At 42.8% G+C, this 18,442-nt stretch overlaps 1 protein-coding gene and 1 long non-coding RNA gene across 5 annotated transcripts in view; one reads left to right on the top strand and one right to left on the bottom strand.

The window, feature by feature from the left end:
- Positions 1-1,657, bottom strand: part of LOC122543924 — a 50,232-nt gene extending 48,575 nt beyond the window's left edge. The window contains exon 1 of the long non-coding RNA XR_006310187.1: positions 1,568-1,657. This is a non-coding gene — a long non-coding RNA (uncharacterized LOC122543924). The remainder of the gene's footprint in view (positions 1-1,567) is intronic.
- LOC122543914 (probable G-protein coupled receptor 139) lies at positions 1,312-17,650 on the top strand. Of its 4 annotated transcripts, none has more exons than XR_006310185.1 (3): positions 1,312-1,573; positions 2,480-3,626; positions 16,545-17,624. XR_006310185.1 is itself a non-coding variant. In XM_043682822.1 (2 exons), the coding sequence occupies exons 1-2, from the start codon at positions 16,261-16,263 to the stop codon at positions 17,438-17,440; spliced, it is 954 nt and encodes a 317-aa protein (XP_043538757.1). In that variant the 5' UTR covers positions 15,949-16,260; the 3' UTR covers positions 17,441-17,650. The 4 variants fall into 4 exon arrangements, 1 of the variants encoding a protein (XP_043538757.1); XR_006310183.1 differs by lacking the exon at positions 1,312-1,573 and adding an exon at positions 1,757-1,858; XR_006310184.1 differs by lacking the exon at positions 1,312-1,573 and adding an exon at positions 1,877-2,015.
- Positions 17,651-18,442: the final 792 nt, after the last annotated feature.

The following is an 18,442-nucleotide window of genomic DNA, read 5'->3' on the forward strand; positions in this document are numbered from 1 at the left end:
ATAGGAAGGAGACCAGAATTGCACGCAATATTCAACAGTGGCCTAACCAATGTCTTGTACAGCCGCAACATGACCTCCCAACTCCTGTACTCAATACTCTGACCAATAAAGGAAAGCATAACAAACGCCTTCTTTACTATCCTACCTACCTGCGACTCCACTTTCAAGGAGCTATGAACCTGCACTCCAAGGTCTCTTTGTTCAGCAACACTCCCTAGGACCTTACCATTAAGTGTATAAGTCCTGCTAAGATTTGCTTTCCCAAAATGCAGCACCTCACATTTATCTCAATCAAACTCCATTTGCCACTTCTCAGCCCATTGGCCCATCTGGTCCAGAACCTGTTGTAATCTGAGGTAACCCTTTTCGCTGTCCACTACACCCAATATAATGAGCAACTCCACAACAGACTTGGGAGATTTTTATTTGTGATTAATAATAATTCTTGTCCCACATTTTAAAATTGGAGTTCAAAATTCTGCCAAATCCAGAAATGTCAGTGTTTCCAGCCATCTCTCTCTGGGAAGCAGCAGCAGCAGTTCTCCACCTGTCACCAATCTGAGTAGCTTCTCTGTGTATTGTCTCTAGTTTAACACCCAGTCCATTTTGTCTGATCTACATGACCTCACTCTGCAACTCTCTCCCTTTCCTAGAGGGCTGGATAGTCAGAGAGACCTGGTGGCAAGACAGTGACAAAAGCAGAAAGGACTTTGATTTGTTTAGAATTTGCCATATGTCAGTTAGTTTTAATGAGGAATGTCTGCCAGGTGCTCTCTTGTGAGATTCACTGGAGACACATTGGTTCAGTGGGTTTTGGAAACTGAAAGTTGCACATGAGCAGCTTGCGGGACTATTTCAACTCAATGTCCAATTCATGTCCCAGCTCACCAACTTAGCAACAAGGTCCTCAGTTCCTTTGTCCAGATCTTTAATGTGTAACACAAGTAGTTTTGGTTTCAACACTGACCCCTGCAGATATCCACTGATCACCAGTTGCCGTGCCATAAAACAGAAACTGCTCTCTTCACCATGCTCCAGACACCATGACAACAAACACTCTTACGAAGTGTTCTGTGTGACTCCTCTGTTGTTACTCAGATTACGTGGAACTGGAAAGAAGCCAGGAAGTAATGGAGGAGATGTTGGCCATTGCTTTATTCACGAGGGACTACTTGCTATTTCTTTTCTATAAACGAAACAATGAATTGCATACGCACTTGAATAGCTGCATAACTTCGATTCTAATTGTATGCATTGCATCATTCTCCACCGACTCAAACTCGACATCATAGCAAAATGAACTCACTCACTCATGGCGGCTTCTTTACCCAGCAGTCCCAGCGCTGGCGAAGGTCCCCGATCAACATCACAATGGAGTAGTGCGCAGGCGCCGTGTCGGCGAGCCTTCGGAGCATGCGCAGTGAGGGCAATGGCAAGGGGAAAGATACTCCTTTGTCACATTCGCCGTCGGTAAACATTGACAGCCGCGGAGGGAGCGACGGAAACCGCGGGGACACAGAAGAAGTTTCTAAGCACCGGTGGAAGGCAACGAAAGCTGAATACAAACCTACGGGTGCTGTATCTCCAGATTCAGGCCTTTTCTCTGGAAGCGGCTCCAGTTTAACGGTCGCCATCTTGTTCCCGTCTGGGGTCTGTGCACGCGCAATCAGCGACGTCACACGGTGGGTGGGTCTCCAAGGGTCTCCGCTGGGTCCTAGCGCCTGCCGTGAAGTCACATTCAACAAGGGCTTTCAATCGTTTCACCCATCCCCAGGCTGCAGCTGAGTATGCAGCCTTGAATGCATTCAGTGAGAGTGATTTTGGTGTAGTTACAGGAAGCTTGCAACTTCTATTTGAGGTACCTCTAGTTTTGCTGTCAATTCAGCCACAACTGTCTAATCTTTGGCTGTCAAGGTGGAGAAGAGGCAGCCAGTCAGAAAAAATTGGCTAAAACAGCAACTTGTGGGACTCGACGAAGCTGGGTCAGGGGTTTACGGAATTTTCTTATTTAAGAAGTAGGTATGGTAGTCAGGCCAGCAAGCTTTCTCTATCATTCGGTTGGATCATAGCTGAACAAATTGTGACTTTAATTCCAGTTTCCTGCCTGACCTCTGTTGCATGGTTTTCTCCTTGCCCATGCCACACAGTGTCCCCATTAAGCTTGATACCTTCCACAAAGTTAACACCTCAGCATACAGTACATCTCATAGACACTGGGTGGAAGATTTTGTTTCAGTTAGGGGGTTCCCTTTCCTTTCTTTATTTTAAAAGTTCTTTATTTTTGCTTCTGTTAATTTGAGTGGAAAGAATGTTCCATCACAGAATCATAGAAATGTTATGGTGCAGAAGAAGGCCTTTTGGTGAGCACTGGCTCTCCAAAAGAGCAACCTGACTGAGTGACCGTTTAGCTAGAATTATTTGTTCTGAATTTCCATCAATGGACTGATCATGATACTGACATTGTGCATTCCTTTTCCAGGGGATTAAGAGAAGCTGATTTGCAAATGGAAATCTCAAACTAAACGTCATCTCACAAAATCTGACTATGATCCACCTTTCACTGTGGAAGTAGAAATGCTTGTCTGTTTGGGAAAATGTCATCGGTTTGAATGGAAAATTATTGTGAGACACACAAACACCCAAGTGAGAGTGTTGCAGTGCACTGACTCTGGAAAGAGCTTTAACCAATTATGATGCCTGAATGAGCCTTCCAACATTCTCAGCCCAGAGAAATTACATGTGTTTGTTTTTATATGAATGAGTCTTCAGAAAATCATCCAACCTGGAGAGGCACAAAGACACCGGCATCATGGAGAAACGATGGAAATGTGAGGACTGTGGGAAGAAATTCAGTTGGCCATCCCAGCTGGAAATACATCGACGTACTCACACTGGGGAGAGGCCATTCACCTGCTCCAAGTGTGGAAGGGGATTCAGAGAGTCATCTAACCTGCTTGCTCACCAGCGGGTTCACACTAACGTGAGACCTTTTAAATGTTCAGACTGTGGAAAGTGCTACAAATGTTCTGGGGACCTGATGTCCCATAAGCGTGTTCACACTGATGAGAAACCTTTCAGGTGCTCTCACTGCAAGACTGGGTTCAGAAAATCATCTGAACTCTCTGTACATCAGCGGACCCACACTGGCGAGAGGCCATACACCTGCTCAGCATGTGGGAAGGCATTCATTAATTCATCCAACCTGTTGAGACACCAGCGAGTTCACACTGACATGAGAACTTTTAAATGTTCGGACTGTGAGGAGAGTTTTAAAAGCAGCAATAACCTGCTGAGACATCAGCGCACTCACACTGGGGAGAAGCCATTCACCTGTTCTGTGTGTAGGAAGGGATTCACGCGGTCATCCACCCTGGTGACACACCAGCGAATTCACACTGGGGAGAGACCATTCGCCTGCTCCATGTGTGTCAAGAAATTCACTTGCGCATCCCACCTTCTGAAACACCAACGCACTCACACTGAGGAGAGGCCATTCACCTGCTTTGTTTGTGGGAAAGGATTCACTCAGTCATCCAATCTGCTGCAACATCAGCAAGTTCACAACTGACTGTAGTGGTTCGATTCTGATGGTATTGCTGCTGTTCGTGGCAGCCAGGACTGACCTGGTAAGTTGATCTTGAGGAAAGCAAGAGATGTATTCCAGCCACTTTCTTCCATGGTTCACAGCTCCTAGCCACAGAACAGAACATCCTTTACAACTGTCTTTAGAGTCAGAACTAACAAGGATGAAAGCTGAAAATGTGCTATCATTTTGGAGGTTAGTGTAGAACTATGACCTTTCCTGACTGGAAGTGAACTGGCAGGTTTAAGTTTTCCCTAATATTGGTAAAGACAAAACAGGAGCAGAGCCTTCCATTGCTAGTATGTCATCTCTCAGCCTTCCCTTATTTAAGGACAAGCGCATCAGGCTTTCTTAGTGAGTATAACTTATCCCTTCATGTGATATTTGTGGCTGAACTTCCTTTATCCTTTGGAATTATGACAACAGCAGGCACGTTTCATATCTGAGGGATTTCAGTTTGGCTGTTTTACATTTATAACAACGGTTCTCTCTGCGTTTGTTGGCTAACCATAGGAATTTGGTATTCAGTCTGTTTAAATGTTGTGGTTCTGTTCGAGCTGGGAATTTGTGTTGCAGACATTTCGTCCCCTGTCTAGGTGACATCCTCAGTGCTTGGGAACCTCCTGTGAAGCGCTTCTGTGATGTTTCCTCCGGCATTTGTTGTGGTTTGAATCTGCCGCTTCCGGTTGTCAGTTTCAACTGTCCGCTGCAGTGGTTGGTATATTGGGTCCAGGTCGATGTGTTTGTTGATAGAATCTGTGGATGAGTGCCATGCCTCTAGGAATTCCCTGGCTGTTCTCTGTTTGGCTGTGAGTTGTTGTCTGAGAGTGGCTGTTGGTTTGTGTGCTGTTATGAGTCCTAGTGGTCGTAGTAGTCTGGCTGTCAGTTCAGAAATGTTCTTGATGTATCAAAAAATACATTTTGCATGGAATCGAACCTGGGTCCCTGCTGCTGTGAGGCAGCAGTGCTGACCACTGTGCCACCCCAGAGTTTTGTGCAATAAACGTCTCCATGCACAGCTGCTTCATGCCCTGGAACCAATCTGTAGTTCATACTTTCACAAGAGAGACACAGATCCTCTTTAAATCCAATGCACTCAAACATCTCATCAAGAGCCCCCACCTGTTGTGATCCCAGCTGGGCAAATAAGACAGCATCCTGAAATTGTGATTTGTTTTAGTTTTGACAATGTGGTTTCTCACTGAAACATAAGCATATAACGCTGCACATTTTTGCTTTAACAATAAAAGAGAAGTTTATTAACAAAAGAGATTAATATAAAAGAACAGTCCAAACCATTTACTTATAATACAAATTCAAAGGATTTTAAAAACCACATTAAAAATATAATCCCAAAATTTATCTTTTAAAGTGAAAAGAAACAAAACAGCTTTTGTATAATTCCCAACGCACCATTCATTGAAACAGAGAAACTTGTGGAAGGAATAGGTCATTCAGCCCTTTGAGATTGCTCGGCCGTTCAGAATCGAACCAGGGACTCTGGTGCTGTGAGGCAGCAGTGCTAACTACTGGTGCTGCCCCTGTACTGTACTGAATGAAACACAAACAAAAAAATAACCAACTTAATCTATCTGAAAACCCATTCGACTCTATTGCAACTTATTGATGTTGTTTCAAGTTGTTGCAACATCCCATAACACCCCCTTGGCAAAAAGATGAATTCAAACGCGGGTTCTTACAGGAGAGAGATTGCAGAGAGGGAGTGAGGATCAGCTGTTTCTTTGGGTCCAGCAGCTTCTCCCTCCGCCCCCAGCAGAAACTAAACTAAACCAAAAAAGAAACCATTCTGAACTGGGAGAACTGGCCACTCCCCTTTCATTGTACAAGTGCTTTAAAAAAATAGACTTAAGCCTTTCCAAGGAGGTATTTCCAGGCGTATCAGAACCTCTGTCTAGATTAGAGTGGTGCTGGAAAAGCACAGCAGTTCAGGCAGCATCCGAGGAGCAGGAAAATCGACGTTTCGGGCAAAAGCCCTTGCATCAGAACCTCTGCCTTTAAAGACCCCTCTGAAAAAAAATGAGGACAACATAACCTTGTCAAAGGAGCAGCATTGTCACACATTGAAGAAGCTTTTCCCTATGCGCTTTGGCAATGCAAGGGCTTTGGATCAAACGCTGGAAATGGGATTAGAACACTTCGGTGATTGTGCTTGACTGGAAAAGGCTCAGTGGGCCCAATGGCTTTTATCTGTCCTGTAGACATCTCTGACTTAATCTAATCTGGTCCAACAGACCCATTCCTGCCATTTCAGGGGATTAGACTGGTAGTCCCTCATTGCACCCCCTCCATAGTCCGAACATCCTTCCTCAGATAAGCAGACTGAAACTGCATTACCATACTCTATGCGTGATCTCAGCAAGGCCCTGTGTAGCAGGCCCTGAGGAGGTTAATAGTATAAATGTGCCATGAAGTTGTAAAACGGCTTTGACAGAAAGACAAGTGTAACACGGTGGCATGCAAAACAAAACTCACAAGTGGGAGGACAGAAAGTAAGTTTGTGAAGTTGAGGTTGATTGTAGAAATCTGTTAAGTGCCTCCTCAGAAAAGGAGATGGGGTTCCTCAACCTTCACTTTAAGTCCCACTGGAGCATTACAGTTGGTCAAGGACAGAAATGTCCCACTTGACAATAGGTTGGGGAATTGAAATGGCAGTGCACCGACATAGGCAGAGATGGGTAGAAATCAGAAACTTCAGTATCATGTTGAAATCCCATCTCGGGATAAGGTTTGACACCGTGGTGAAAAACAGAGAGCTCTCAGCATTAGCAAATCGCGAAAGAGAAGGATGGTATGAATGGAGCAGGAATAACCTTTGGAGCAGGGATGAAATCCCACTGGCTCAGTTTTCCAAAGTTTCTGCTCATCCATGACAGCAAAGCTAATGGCAACAAAATAGACCACAATGGGGGAGTTCCCAGAGCTGGTTCTGAGGTCAAAACTGGCTGTCATCAGCCTAGATGTGGAAATTAATCTGTCCCTTTTTTAACCACGTGACTGATAGGAGGTTCCTCAACCAGAAATTGGTGAGAAAGTGAAATCATGCAGAGGGAATCTGGAACTCACTGCCTATACGGGTTGGTTGTGTCGAGGGAGCCATTGGAGAATCATGGATAGATTGCTGAGGGAGGTCACACAGTCTGTGTGTGGGCCAGTGTTTGTGATAGTGTGTGTGAGTGAGAGGCTCAATGCGAGTGGGTGAGTGTGTGTGGGTCACTATTATGGATCAGAACCCCTCAAAATATATTAAGCTTTGAAGCAACATGCACTTTATTCACACACTCTGGTTAAAATACAACAAAAGAAAAGAATTGCCTTCGCTGTAACTCTATATTGAAATGCTTAACGAATTAATAGATTGGTTATCTACTACACAGTAACTCTTCTGAATTCGCAACACCCCACAAACACACCCTTCGCAAAAGGGAAATTCAGAAAACAGATGGTCTCACATGCAACTGCAGCAGCAGAAAGAGAACACCCAGTTTTTGGTGAGAACTAAGAGAGGGAAAAATAGCTTCCCCTTCTTCCAGACCTCAGCAGCAACTGCGACTGAAAAACTAAGAAACTCAAAATCCTGGTTCTGTGAGAGATTACCTACACCTATTCAGGTTGTTTCTACTGCTACAACTTTGGGAAAAAAATACCCAAGGCTTCTCAAACTGTTTGCTTTAGTGGATCTGTGGAGACTGCTCTACACCTCTACCTTGAAACCTCTCTTTAAAATAAATGACAAAGTAATGTCTAAAAGCCATCATGTCATCAGACCTCCCCTCTTTAAAGAAATGAACCATCAATATACAAAGATGATTTCATTTCTAAAAGCCTTCCATTTAATGCTATTAGTACACTGCATAAAATATAGGTTACAGTGACCATAAGCATGCAAACACTCATTACTGTATCTATTTCAGTCCATTTTGTCCTATGACAGAATGCCTCCATCTTTCTTAACACAGTCGGGAAAACGTGTCGGCAATTAGGTTTTCTGATCTGTTCTGGATATAGTTTTCAAAGTGAATGGCTGCAATAATAAGCTCCCTCTAAACAGCCTGGAAGTTTTGTCCTTAACCCCTTAATGCTTTCGGAAGACTTTATGATCAGTATATACAATTGTCCGAGACACATTACTGGCAGTGTAACTGTCGAAATGTCGTAATGCCAACCCTAAACTCAAGGTGTCCTTCTCAATTGTGGAATATTTCTGTTGATGATTATTCAGTTTTCTGGACAAATACCCACTAGGTCTTTCCATCTTCTCATTGTTTTCTTGCAAGAGCACGGCACCGACACCCACATCACTTGCATCGAATTATGGTTTTGCATAATTAGGCTAACACTGGAGCAGTAGTTAACATAACTTTCAGGCTGTCGAGTGCCTTCTTACAGCCCTGCATCCACTGAAATTTCAGACATGTTTTCAATAAGTCAGTCAATGAAGCAACCACACTGCTAAAGTTTGGTGCAAACCCTTGATGAAAACCACTCAGTCCCAGGAATCATAGTACCTCCCTCTTCATTGATAGTGTGGACAACTTCCCAATAACTTTTCTCTTCACAACCTGTAGGGGGCACATGTCCATGTCCAATGACATGGCCCAGGAACGTGAGTTGGACTTTTGTGAAGTTACTCTCAGCCCAATGTATTGCCAAACCCGCTTCCTGAAGTTGATCAGAGTTCCGAAAGATGCTCCAAATCTTTCTTCCATGTGTGACCAAAAATCACCAGGTCATTGACATATACCACACAATTGGGTAATCCTGAGATGACTTTATTGGTTAGTCTTTGAAATGTGGCAAGGACATATGTCATACAAAGTTGTACAACTTTTAATTGGTACAGTCCATTCAATGTCATGAAATCCAAAATTTTCATTGTTCTTTTTAAAGGTACCTCCTCTGAGTTGGTTCGACTTAGAAATATAAGTTGCTTGTCCAACCTTCTCAGTACAGTCCTCCAAACTGGTATTTGAATCGGATTTTCTAACTGCAGTGACTTTGCGATAGTCCACGCATAATTGTTAGTTGTCATCTGGTTTTGACACGATTATTATAGGTGAGCTCCATTCACTGCAACTCATTTCATTATGTTGTCTTTGAGCATGCATTTAATCTGTGCCACTTTAGAGAGTTAAGTCCAGAAAGGTGTTGCTTCACTGAAACAGCATTTCTTGCATCTATATCATGGGCAATTAGACTAGTACTTCTTAGCTTATTGCCACATATCTTCCTAAGTGATTGGAATACCTCTTTCAGGTCATCTTGATTTTTCTCTGAAAGGAAACTCCATCATCTATTCCAATTTCTGGGAACATTCTTCATTGTCCAACTTAATTTGAGGAATGTCTAATTCTGAATCATCTGATCTTGGTACATCACTCTGTGTTCAGTAAGACATTCTCCTTATGTTTTCCTTCCATAACAAAATGTTCACATGGCACATTCTGTGAGATTTCTTTCCATCTAATTCATCTCACTCAATTTCCTTTCAATTTGATAACGCCCACTAAACCTTGCTTGGAAATGTTCACTTACCACTGGAAGTAAGACTAACACCTTATCTCAGCTAGCACAATGCAAATTTTTGATTTCTTGACTGCTTCCTGTTTCATCACATGCTGTACTATTTTCAAATGCTGTCTAGCCAACTCACCCACTCTATTTAATTTTTCTCTAAAATTTGACACAGAGTCCAAACATCTGAATTTGGACTTAGTAATTTCTCCTTAATCAATTTTACTGCTCCTCTCATTTCCTGCTCAAAAAGTAATTCAAACAGACTGAATTTGGTTGACTCATTTGGTGCATCTCTGATCACAAACAGTACAAACAGAATTCCCTTATTCCAGTCATCGGGATAGTCTTGACATGGTCTTTAATGTCTGATGTCACCTTTCCAGTGCTCCCTGCGACTCTGTTTGGTACACAGTAGATTTGAATTGTTTTATTCCTAAGATGTCCATAACTTCTTTAAATAATTTTGATGTGAAGTTTGACCCTTGCTCTGATTATATCTCCGTCAGTAGTCCGTATGTAGTGAAAAATTTGAGCAATTCCTCTATAATCCTTTTAGCTATGATATTGCATAAAGGAATGGTCTCTGGAAATCTAGTGGACACATCCATTATTGTTAACAAATACTGATTCCCACTTTTTGTTGTAGATATGGGTCCTATGCAATGAATTAAGGCTCTTGTGAAAGGTTACTAAAATGCAGGATTAGGTATTAAAGCTTTGGTATTTATTACTGCCTATGGTTTTCCAATTACCTGACAGATATGACATGTCTGGCAAAATTCAACTGCATTTTTGTGCAGTCCAGGCCAGTAAAAGTGCTTTTATATTTTAATTTGAGTTTTTCTCACCCCTAAATGACCTCCTGCTGGTAGTTCCTGCACCACCCACAAAACCTGTGTTTGAAAACCCACTGGCAGTATGACTTGAAGAATATCTGCCTATTTCTCATCTGCCTGAAAATGTGATGATCTCCATTTCCTCATCAAGACATCTAAGATAGTAGCATTCAGGGATAGATTCAGATTCGTTTTCCGTGTATGCCTTCTGATACAATCACAATAAAATTTCATCTTCCTGCCGTAACTCAGTTAATTTCTCTGAGCTAAAGCTGTCTGCTCCTGGTTTGTGTCAACCTTCGAATCAAACAGGGTCTCTGCTAATTCCACTTCAACTTTCTTCTTTGTACTCTCCTGTTTCAACTGGTGACTTTGTGACCTCATTACCAATCAGTTGGGAAACATCCCAGGATATGTGTCCTGCGGTAGTTCAGTTGCCTGAGTTTCCACTGGTCTTTCAACCACAGCAGGCAGCACTCCTAACTGTGAACCAGCTATATTATACGCAAGGACAAATGATATTCCTGGAGCTGAGAGTTGGTCCAGGATTCCTACCATGACTGTCCACTCTTCACTGGACACTCTAACCCCACTTTACATAATTGAGAGCTTCTTGTCTCACCGTGAATTCCTGTTACTAGTACATTTTCTGGCAATAGTCCTTCAGAGGGACATATCTCCTCATCTTTCAACATCAAAGATTGAGACGATCCTGTATCTCTTAATATTGTCACCTCTTTGCCTGTTGTTCCTGGCCTATGTGAATGAACTTTACCTTCGCAGGTATATGGTTGAAGATGATCCTTACCCAACCTCCAACCAGTTTGTACACTCTGGTGCAGCTTTCTAACCTCCACTGTGCTTTCCGTTACCATTACAACAAAATTCCCTGTCTTATCCTGTCATCCTACATCTGGCTTCCCAGTGCTTTTCCCTAACCCACCAACACTGTGATTTCATGTGGCCTACTTCATTGCAGTGAAAACACTGGAAATTTATAATTTCTCTGTCCCCTTCATGAGTTTCCTTTTGACCCTGTGGTAAGTTATTCTGATGATCTTCACTGAGATCTACCTTTCCCTTTCCACGTGAGGATTTCTCTTTTCCCCAATTTCTACCCCTCGTGGATTGAAATTGATTTTGGAACCCAAACTTTGATTTATGGACCGACTCATAATCATCAGCCATTTCAGCTGCTAACCTTGCTGTTTTGACCCTCTGCTCTTCCTCATGAGTTCTCACTACGTCAGGAAGTGAAGTTTTGAACTCCTCCAAAATAATCATCTCTCTAAGAGTATCATAGTTTTGCTCAATGTTTAATGCCCTGTCATCGATTAAAATTACTTTGTCTGATCCTTTCAAACTCAATGTAGGTTTGACCAGGGTCCCTCCTTCCATTCCTGAAACACTGTCTATAGGCTTGTGGCCCAGGCTCATATGCACATAAGATGGCTGTCATCACCACCTCATACAGCCCAGATACCTCCTCTGATAGGGATGCGAATACCTCACTCGGTCTTTTGTTTGGATAAACAAAACCCACATGGTCACTGGCCATCACATTTGTTTAGCCATCTTTTCAAATGAGATGGAAAAAGCTTTCACATCCTTATCATCAGATTTAGACAAAGCTTGAATATATTTAAACAGTTTCTCACCAGGTTTTTGGCTACCATGGGTTTGCTCATCCTCACTGAGCTTACCTTCAGCTTTCATCTCCATCTTTTTAAGCTGACTTTCCTGTCTCAGTCCCAATTTCCAAAGTTCAAACTCCCTCCCTTTCTTCCTTTAGTTTCTCTCCTTTTCTCTCATCTCTTGCTCTCTCTTTCTCTGTCTCTTTCTCTTTTTTCTCTCTCTTGCTCTCTCTTTTTTTTCTCTTTGTTCTGTTCAAGTGATTCATTCTTCTCTTTCCTCTGCTTTTAATCGGAATTCAAACAGTTTCATTCCTTTTGCCCTTTCCTTGTTTTTTGCCTCCAACTTCGGGGCAGCACGGTGGCTCAGTAGTTAGCACTGCAGCCTCACAGCGCCTGGAACCTGGGTTTGAATCCATCCTCAGGCGACTCTCTGTGTGGAGTTTGTACATTCTCCCCGTGTCTGCGTGGGTTTCCTCCAGGTGCTCCGGTTTCCTCCCACAATCCAAAGATGTACAGGTAGGGTGAATTGGCCATGCTCAATTACCCGGTAGCATTCAGGGATGTGTGGGTTTGGCGCAGTCGTCAGGGGTTACTGTAAAGTAAGACGGTTCGTGAATGGGTCTGGCTGGGTTACTTTTCAGAGGGTCGGTGCGGACTTGTTGGGCCGAAGGGCCTATTTCCACACTGTAAGAATTCTAATGCTAACTCACGCTGCTTCATTTTCAATTGAACCTTCGCCATCTCTAAAGATTCGGATGGTGTTTCCAGCAAATCTAAATACTGAGCTATTAATGTAATTATCTCTCTTTTCCTCACGGAAGGAAGCAGCTCCAGCTCCAGCTCCAGCTTGTCTGTTAATTCCAACAGCTTGGCCTTAATCACCTTTTTGTCAAACAGCCAAAGTCACTTTGCCAGCCCCAGAAAACTCTTGGTTGACTGAAAGAGCCATTGTTGTCCCAAACACTTAAACCAACTGAAATTAACACCAAGAACAGAAGACACGAATACCTGCCACTCGCAGCCTTTGAGTCCAACAACCCCAATCCCAATTTGGAACTATAGAACAAATCCCGGCCAATCCCCTAATCTGTTATGGACCACACCACACCAGACCCCCTCAAAACATTCCAAGAAAATTGTCCGGACTCTTAACTTTGTTTGTTGTTTTAAGCAGGTGTAAAGTAGATATTGCAGGAGTGATGCAGCCCAACCATTTAGTTTCAAAGAAAACAGAATTTGTTTGCAAGCTTACCGAATGAAAGACAGACAAAGGAGAACAGAATACTGAATAACGTAACTTCTCTGAAAACCCAACAGGATTATCCCAACTTAATGTTCCAAATACTTGCAACATAAACACCGCATGGCACAAAGGTAAAATCAAACACAGGCTCTTCCAGGAGAGATGTCAGAGGCAAAGATGGCAGGAAGTTTCAGCATGGAACACCTTCTCCCACATAGCTCTTTTTTTTTACAGCAGCCTCAAAGCCTACTAACTGTTTTCAGTGAACAGCCAGATTGCTAAAACCCAACCAAAAATAACCAAACCAAACCGAAAAAAGGTGGGCTGAGAGAACTGGTCACTGCCGTTTCATTGTACAAGTGTTTTTCTTTCGACTTGAAAGCATCCTCAAGTCGTCAAAGCCAGACATTTTGGAATCGCTGCTTTTCCGACCTCCTGAAAAGAAAAGCCAAGGACAGCATAACCTTGTTAAAGAAGCAGCATTGTCTCACATTCCCCCACCCCCCCACAAACGTGACAAGAATGCATTCACTTCCATTATCGAAGTCATTCATATATATTTGGAATAATTTTGACCCCAGCACAGACCATATTGCACTCCATGACTTGCATGTTGCGATCCTGAAGCAGCTTCTTTATCCTAATTGCTTGACTTCTGTTAGTTAGGCAACCCTCTTCCATGATAACAAACCGATCGGACACAATGTGTCTTGCGGTACCTTTTCAAATGGCTTTTGGAATATATCTAAAGGATGCCCTTTATCTGTCCTGCTTTTTCCTCAAAGAAATTTAATACATTTGTCAAACACGGTTTTCCTTCCTTGAATCAATGCCGACTCTGCTTGATTATGGGATGTAATTTTATGTGCTCTGCTATTATAATATTATATATATTATTACAGTGAGCAGCCCCTTATGTAACTAGGTATTAAGGAAAAACTATGAAGAAGAATCAACTCTGGTCTTAAATTGGTCCTTTTTAACATGTAATCCTAAGGGAACTAATCTAACTTGAAATAACAAAGCAGTCAGGATCTGTCCTGAAACTCATAGTCAGGTCCTCACTGCTTTGCTTCATTGAGATTTTGTTTTAACTGACATGTGATTGAAGATTTTGAGACAACTGCATACAAATAAAGTTAAAACACAGACCACTATTCACTCCTTCGTGTGAAACATTCATCTTCAATGTGCTTGGTTTTCCAATGCAATCTGAATTGTCCAGTCTTTTAAGTTTTCCAATTCAATATCCGAAGGGAGTATAGTCATTGACAGCAGGTGCTTAACTCAATGTCATAATGTGGTTGTATTTTTCCAATCCCTATGGAACGATGTTGTAACCCCAATGTACTCGCAGAGAGCTGACACGGTATAAATTAATGGGATTGGCAATGGGTCTCCTTGGAGTTTAATGCGAATTGTTGCTGGCAGCACAAAGGATAGGATCATTTCACTCAGAAAATGCGTGAGGCATTTTATAGTGTTGCTAAGATATATTACCTGATCATTGCCATCGTTGGTGCTCCTGGTAAGTGACAGTAGTTGTGCAAAGCTGAGTTTTTGAGCTGGTCATTGTATGTATTTTGTCACTAATGTTACATGCTGCTCTACTGGTCGTATTACTGTGGTAAAAAAAATTAGTGAATAATTTTGTCAAGGCAAACGATTTGAATGATCTCTCCAGTTATTTTGTTGGGCATGGCGAGCACAGCATTTATTGCCAATTGCCTTTGACAGCATAACCCTATCCCTTACCTTATCCCTACCCCGACTGCAGGTTATGGTGTTTCCATGTGTCTGTTGCCTGTCTCCTTCCAAAATTGGGATGTGTTGTTGAAGGAGTCTTATAGAGCTGGTGTGGTGCAGCTCATAGATGGTACACATTGCTGCCACTGTGCGACACTGGTGAAGGAAGTTAATAGTTCGGGATGGAGTGCTAGATGACTGGGACCTTGTGTCCTGGATGGAGTTGAGATTCTTAAGTGTTGTTGGAGCTGTACCTGCCCAGGACAAGTGGAGAATATTCTATCAGACTTGTGCCCTTTAAATGCTGCACTCACTTCAATGGGTTATCAGGTGTTGTTCACCACAGAAGTCCCAGCCTATAACCTGCTCTTGTAGCTTCAATATTTATATGGCTACCCTAGTTCCACCTCTGATCAATAGTAACCCACATTACGTAAATATGGGGGATTTAACAGTGGCAAAGGCATTGAATATCTAGGAGCGATAATTTGACTCTCTTCTGTTATTGATGGTCACACTTTGAGAACTGATGATGTAAATGCTTCATTTGTTTTTCCCACAGCAAGGTTTGAGAATCTGTTGGCCCTGTTTGCTGAATATCTTTAGCCCTCTAAGACAGAGTCACGGTTCTGTGTAACTGATTATGTTTTGACGGGTCAGCTATCACCGCTGATCAGTCCTTATATTTTTCACTCTATCAACACTTTGTTGTGTGAGGCCTGTTCCAGACAGGAGAGGTGCCTGTAACTGTGGCCATACATGTTGGGATTGCATCATACAGAGGACAGAACGCACATTCCTAAAATTGTACTGACGACCTTATTAGTCCACCTTTTTCAATTCTGATCTGATCCAGCTGAAAATAATTATACTCCCTCAAGCATATAAATCTGCGACTCTTTTAAATAAAAGGTCTTTCTTAAAAATTCATTCGTAGGATGTGGTATATCACCAGCTATTCCTGCACTCATTGCCAGTTCCCGGTTGAACCTTGTGAAGGTGCTGATGAACTGCTGTAGTCCACATGGTGTAGGTGGATGCATAATGCCCCTTGGGAGGGAATTCCAAAATTTTAACTCAGCGTCACTGAACGAAAGGTGATATATTTCCAAGTCAGGGTGTTGAGTGGCGTGGAGGGGTTCTTGCAGGTGGCAGTCTTCCCATGTATCTGCTCCTTTTGTTCTGCTAAATGGAAGAGGCCGTGGGTTTGGAAGGTACTGACGCAGGACGTTTGGCGAATTTCTGTGGTGCATCTTGTCAACGATATGCATTGCTGCAGCTGAGCATCAGTGGTGGAGAGAATGGATGCTTGTGGATGTGGCACCAACTTAAGCCGGGGCTGCTCTGCCCTCACTGCATTCAAGCTTCTACTGTCACAATTATCCCCTCTCCGAGAGCTATCACCTAATTTTCAATTAACCCAATTGTCTTCAACAATCATCTCTTTTAAAGCTGAATTATTCCATTAACAGCATTACAAACATTCATTTTTGGTCCTCTCTCCCCAATACCCAACATTTCTCGAGCCCTCCCATTCTTTTAATATGCTCAATATCCAACATCTTCCAGGTTTGACCAAAGGATATTGGCCTGAAATGGTAACACCGTTTCTGCCTCCTTACATGTTGATTTTCCAACTAATTATTCTCAAACCTTTCCTGTGTTAATCAGATTTACATACTCATGTGTATAATACATGAAGACAAAAACTGGCTGGCTATAGAAATACCCATAAAAACAGGTCAGTACAGACATTTTCATTCATTGTCTACATATCAGCTGTTCTGATTTGATTCACTCTGGAAACTAGAATGTCAGAAGTGCATTAGAGTTGGAACTGAGATTTTTGTGATTGCGATTGTTCCTTTCTAACCAGAACCTAACCAGTCCTAAAATCCTTCTTTTGATCCCTGTGCCTGATTTTGTTGTCAATATTTTAAGTACCTTTTGCTTTTTCTCTCTTATAGTTAACTTAGTGGCGATTGTGATCTTTTCCCGAAGAAGGTGTGGCCTCTCTATCTGCAGCACTCGCTACCTGATAGCCATGGCAATGGCTGATCTGCTGGTGATTATCACTGAAATCATAATGAGGCGGCTCAATTCTTATTATTTCCTATTTTGTTTCCTGAATATCGTCCCTGTGTGCAGTATCATTGCTGTCCTGATTCGTGCGGCTGTAAACTGCTCTGTCTGGTTCACTGTGACTTTCTCATTTGATAGGTTTGTGGCCATTTGCTGCCAGAAACTAATGACAAAATATTGTACTGCAAAAAATGCGATTGTGGTTCTTGCAACAACCTGCGCCCTGCTCTGTTTAAAAAATGTTCCCTTTTACTTTGTATTTGAACCCGGGCTGAGAATCGACCGTGTTTCCTGGGACTGCTATATTAAACCAAGCTACTTCACTGAACCTGGATGGGTTAGATTTCACTGGTTTGATATGATTTTAACCCCAGCGCTACCATTTGCTTTAATTCTGCTGCTCAATGCTCTGACAGTAAGGCACATTTTACAGGCAAGTCAACTCCGCAAAGGACTGAGGGGTCATAGAAGCCCAGGGGATCACCGTGACCCAGAGGTGGAGAGCAGAAGGAAATCTGTGGTATTACTCTTCACCGTTTCTGGTAACTTCATCATCCTTTGGTTGGTTATTGTTATCGATTTTTTTTATGATGAATTTACAGGAAAAGAGCCTCTTGATTACACCAATTCAGAATATATATTCCACGAAGTGGGAATCATGCTCCTGAATTTGAGTTGCTGCACTAACACATTCATTTATGGAGTGACTCAGTCCAAGTTTCGAGAACAGCTCAGGAGCATGGTGACATATCCACTTACAGCAATCGCTCGTTGTATTTAAAACCAAAACATTTTACAACATCCCAGAGCCGGGTCACAGGGTTTCGAGTTCACAAACCTACTCAAAGCCTTCCAAGAGAGGACAAAGTGAAGTGCACAGGGGGAAAGAGATTGGAGTTCCGCAAGTAAGTTCAAGAGGAGAGACACAGCACCTCCAGAGGTCAGCAAGGGAACAGCACTCAGAGTGGTTGGAATCTCGCTTCTTTCTGTCTGCTGCAGAAGAAAAATCTTAGTTGTGTAAGAGCAAATTCTACACATCTCCTGGTGCACAGTAAATGCAACACAAGCCAAGGCTTCAATGTGCACCTGGATCCCTTGCCCAGGTTTGGAAGGACCAAAAGGAAAGGCAGTTGGAGCTTTTGATGTTGCTGTGAGTTGCTCTCTCTCCTCAGGTTCTATCCCTCGCTACATCCAACCGGCCATTCACATGCCTCTGCTGAAAAGCAGCACCCCATCCTCCCTGGCAACTCAATTTCCCAAACCCTTTCCCCACTCTTTGTGATCTTACATCCCTGATCTGTGCCAGAGCTTAACATTGAGACCTTCCATTCAGGTCTCAGCCCAGAAAGATTACGGAAATATTGAGGGAAGGAATTACATCTTATTTGATGTGGGCGAAGGCGGAATACCTATTCTCCTTCATAACTTGCTCGCTGACATTGACACTCCTGCCCCAGCATCTTTCTCCATTAAGTCTCTATGAATGTCAAGTCATGTGGAACAGCACCTGTACAGTCTTCTTGACCCCATCCTCTCACTGTTCCTTGGCTGCTTCAGATTCCTCAAATTTCACATGTAAAAAACAGTGTAGGTTCCTACATGCAGGTTGGAGATATCCATCTCGACCAGAACACTATCTCTTTTGACCTGTCCACTGTCTTCATCCTTGCTCTCTGCGTATGGAAACTCATAAATGCCACCATGAAGGTGATGTACTGATACTTCCCTGAGATCATCAGACTTCACCCCCTGCCTCAGTTCAAGGGATGGCCGAGACCTATCC

Source organism: Chiloscyllium plagiosum, chromosome 45 (assembly GCF_004010195.1).
Source record: "Chiloscyllium plagiosum isolate BGI_BamShark_2017 chromosome 45, ASM401019v2, whole genome shotgun sequence".
Lineage (NCBI taxonomy): Eukaryota > Metazoa > Chordata > Chondrichthyes > Orectolobiformes > Hemiscylliidae > Chiloscyllium > Chiloscyllium plagiosum.

Coding starts and splice junctions, on each gene's coding strand:
- LOC122543914 (XM_043682822.1), top strand. CDS start 16,261: ATGTGTATAATACATGAAGACAAAAACTGGCTGGCTATAGAAATACCC. Junction 16,319..16,544: donor AGAAATACCCATAAAAACAG/GTCAGTACAGAC, acceptor TCTCTCTTATAG/TTAACTTAGTGGCGATTGTG.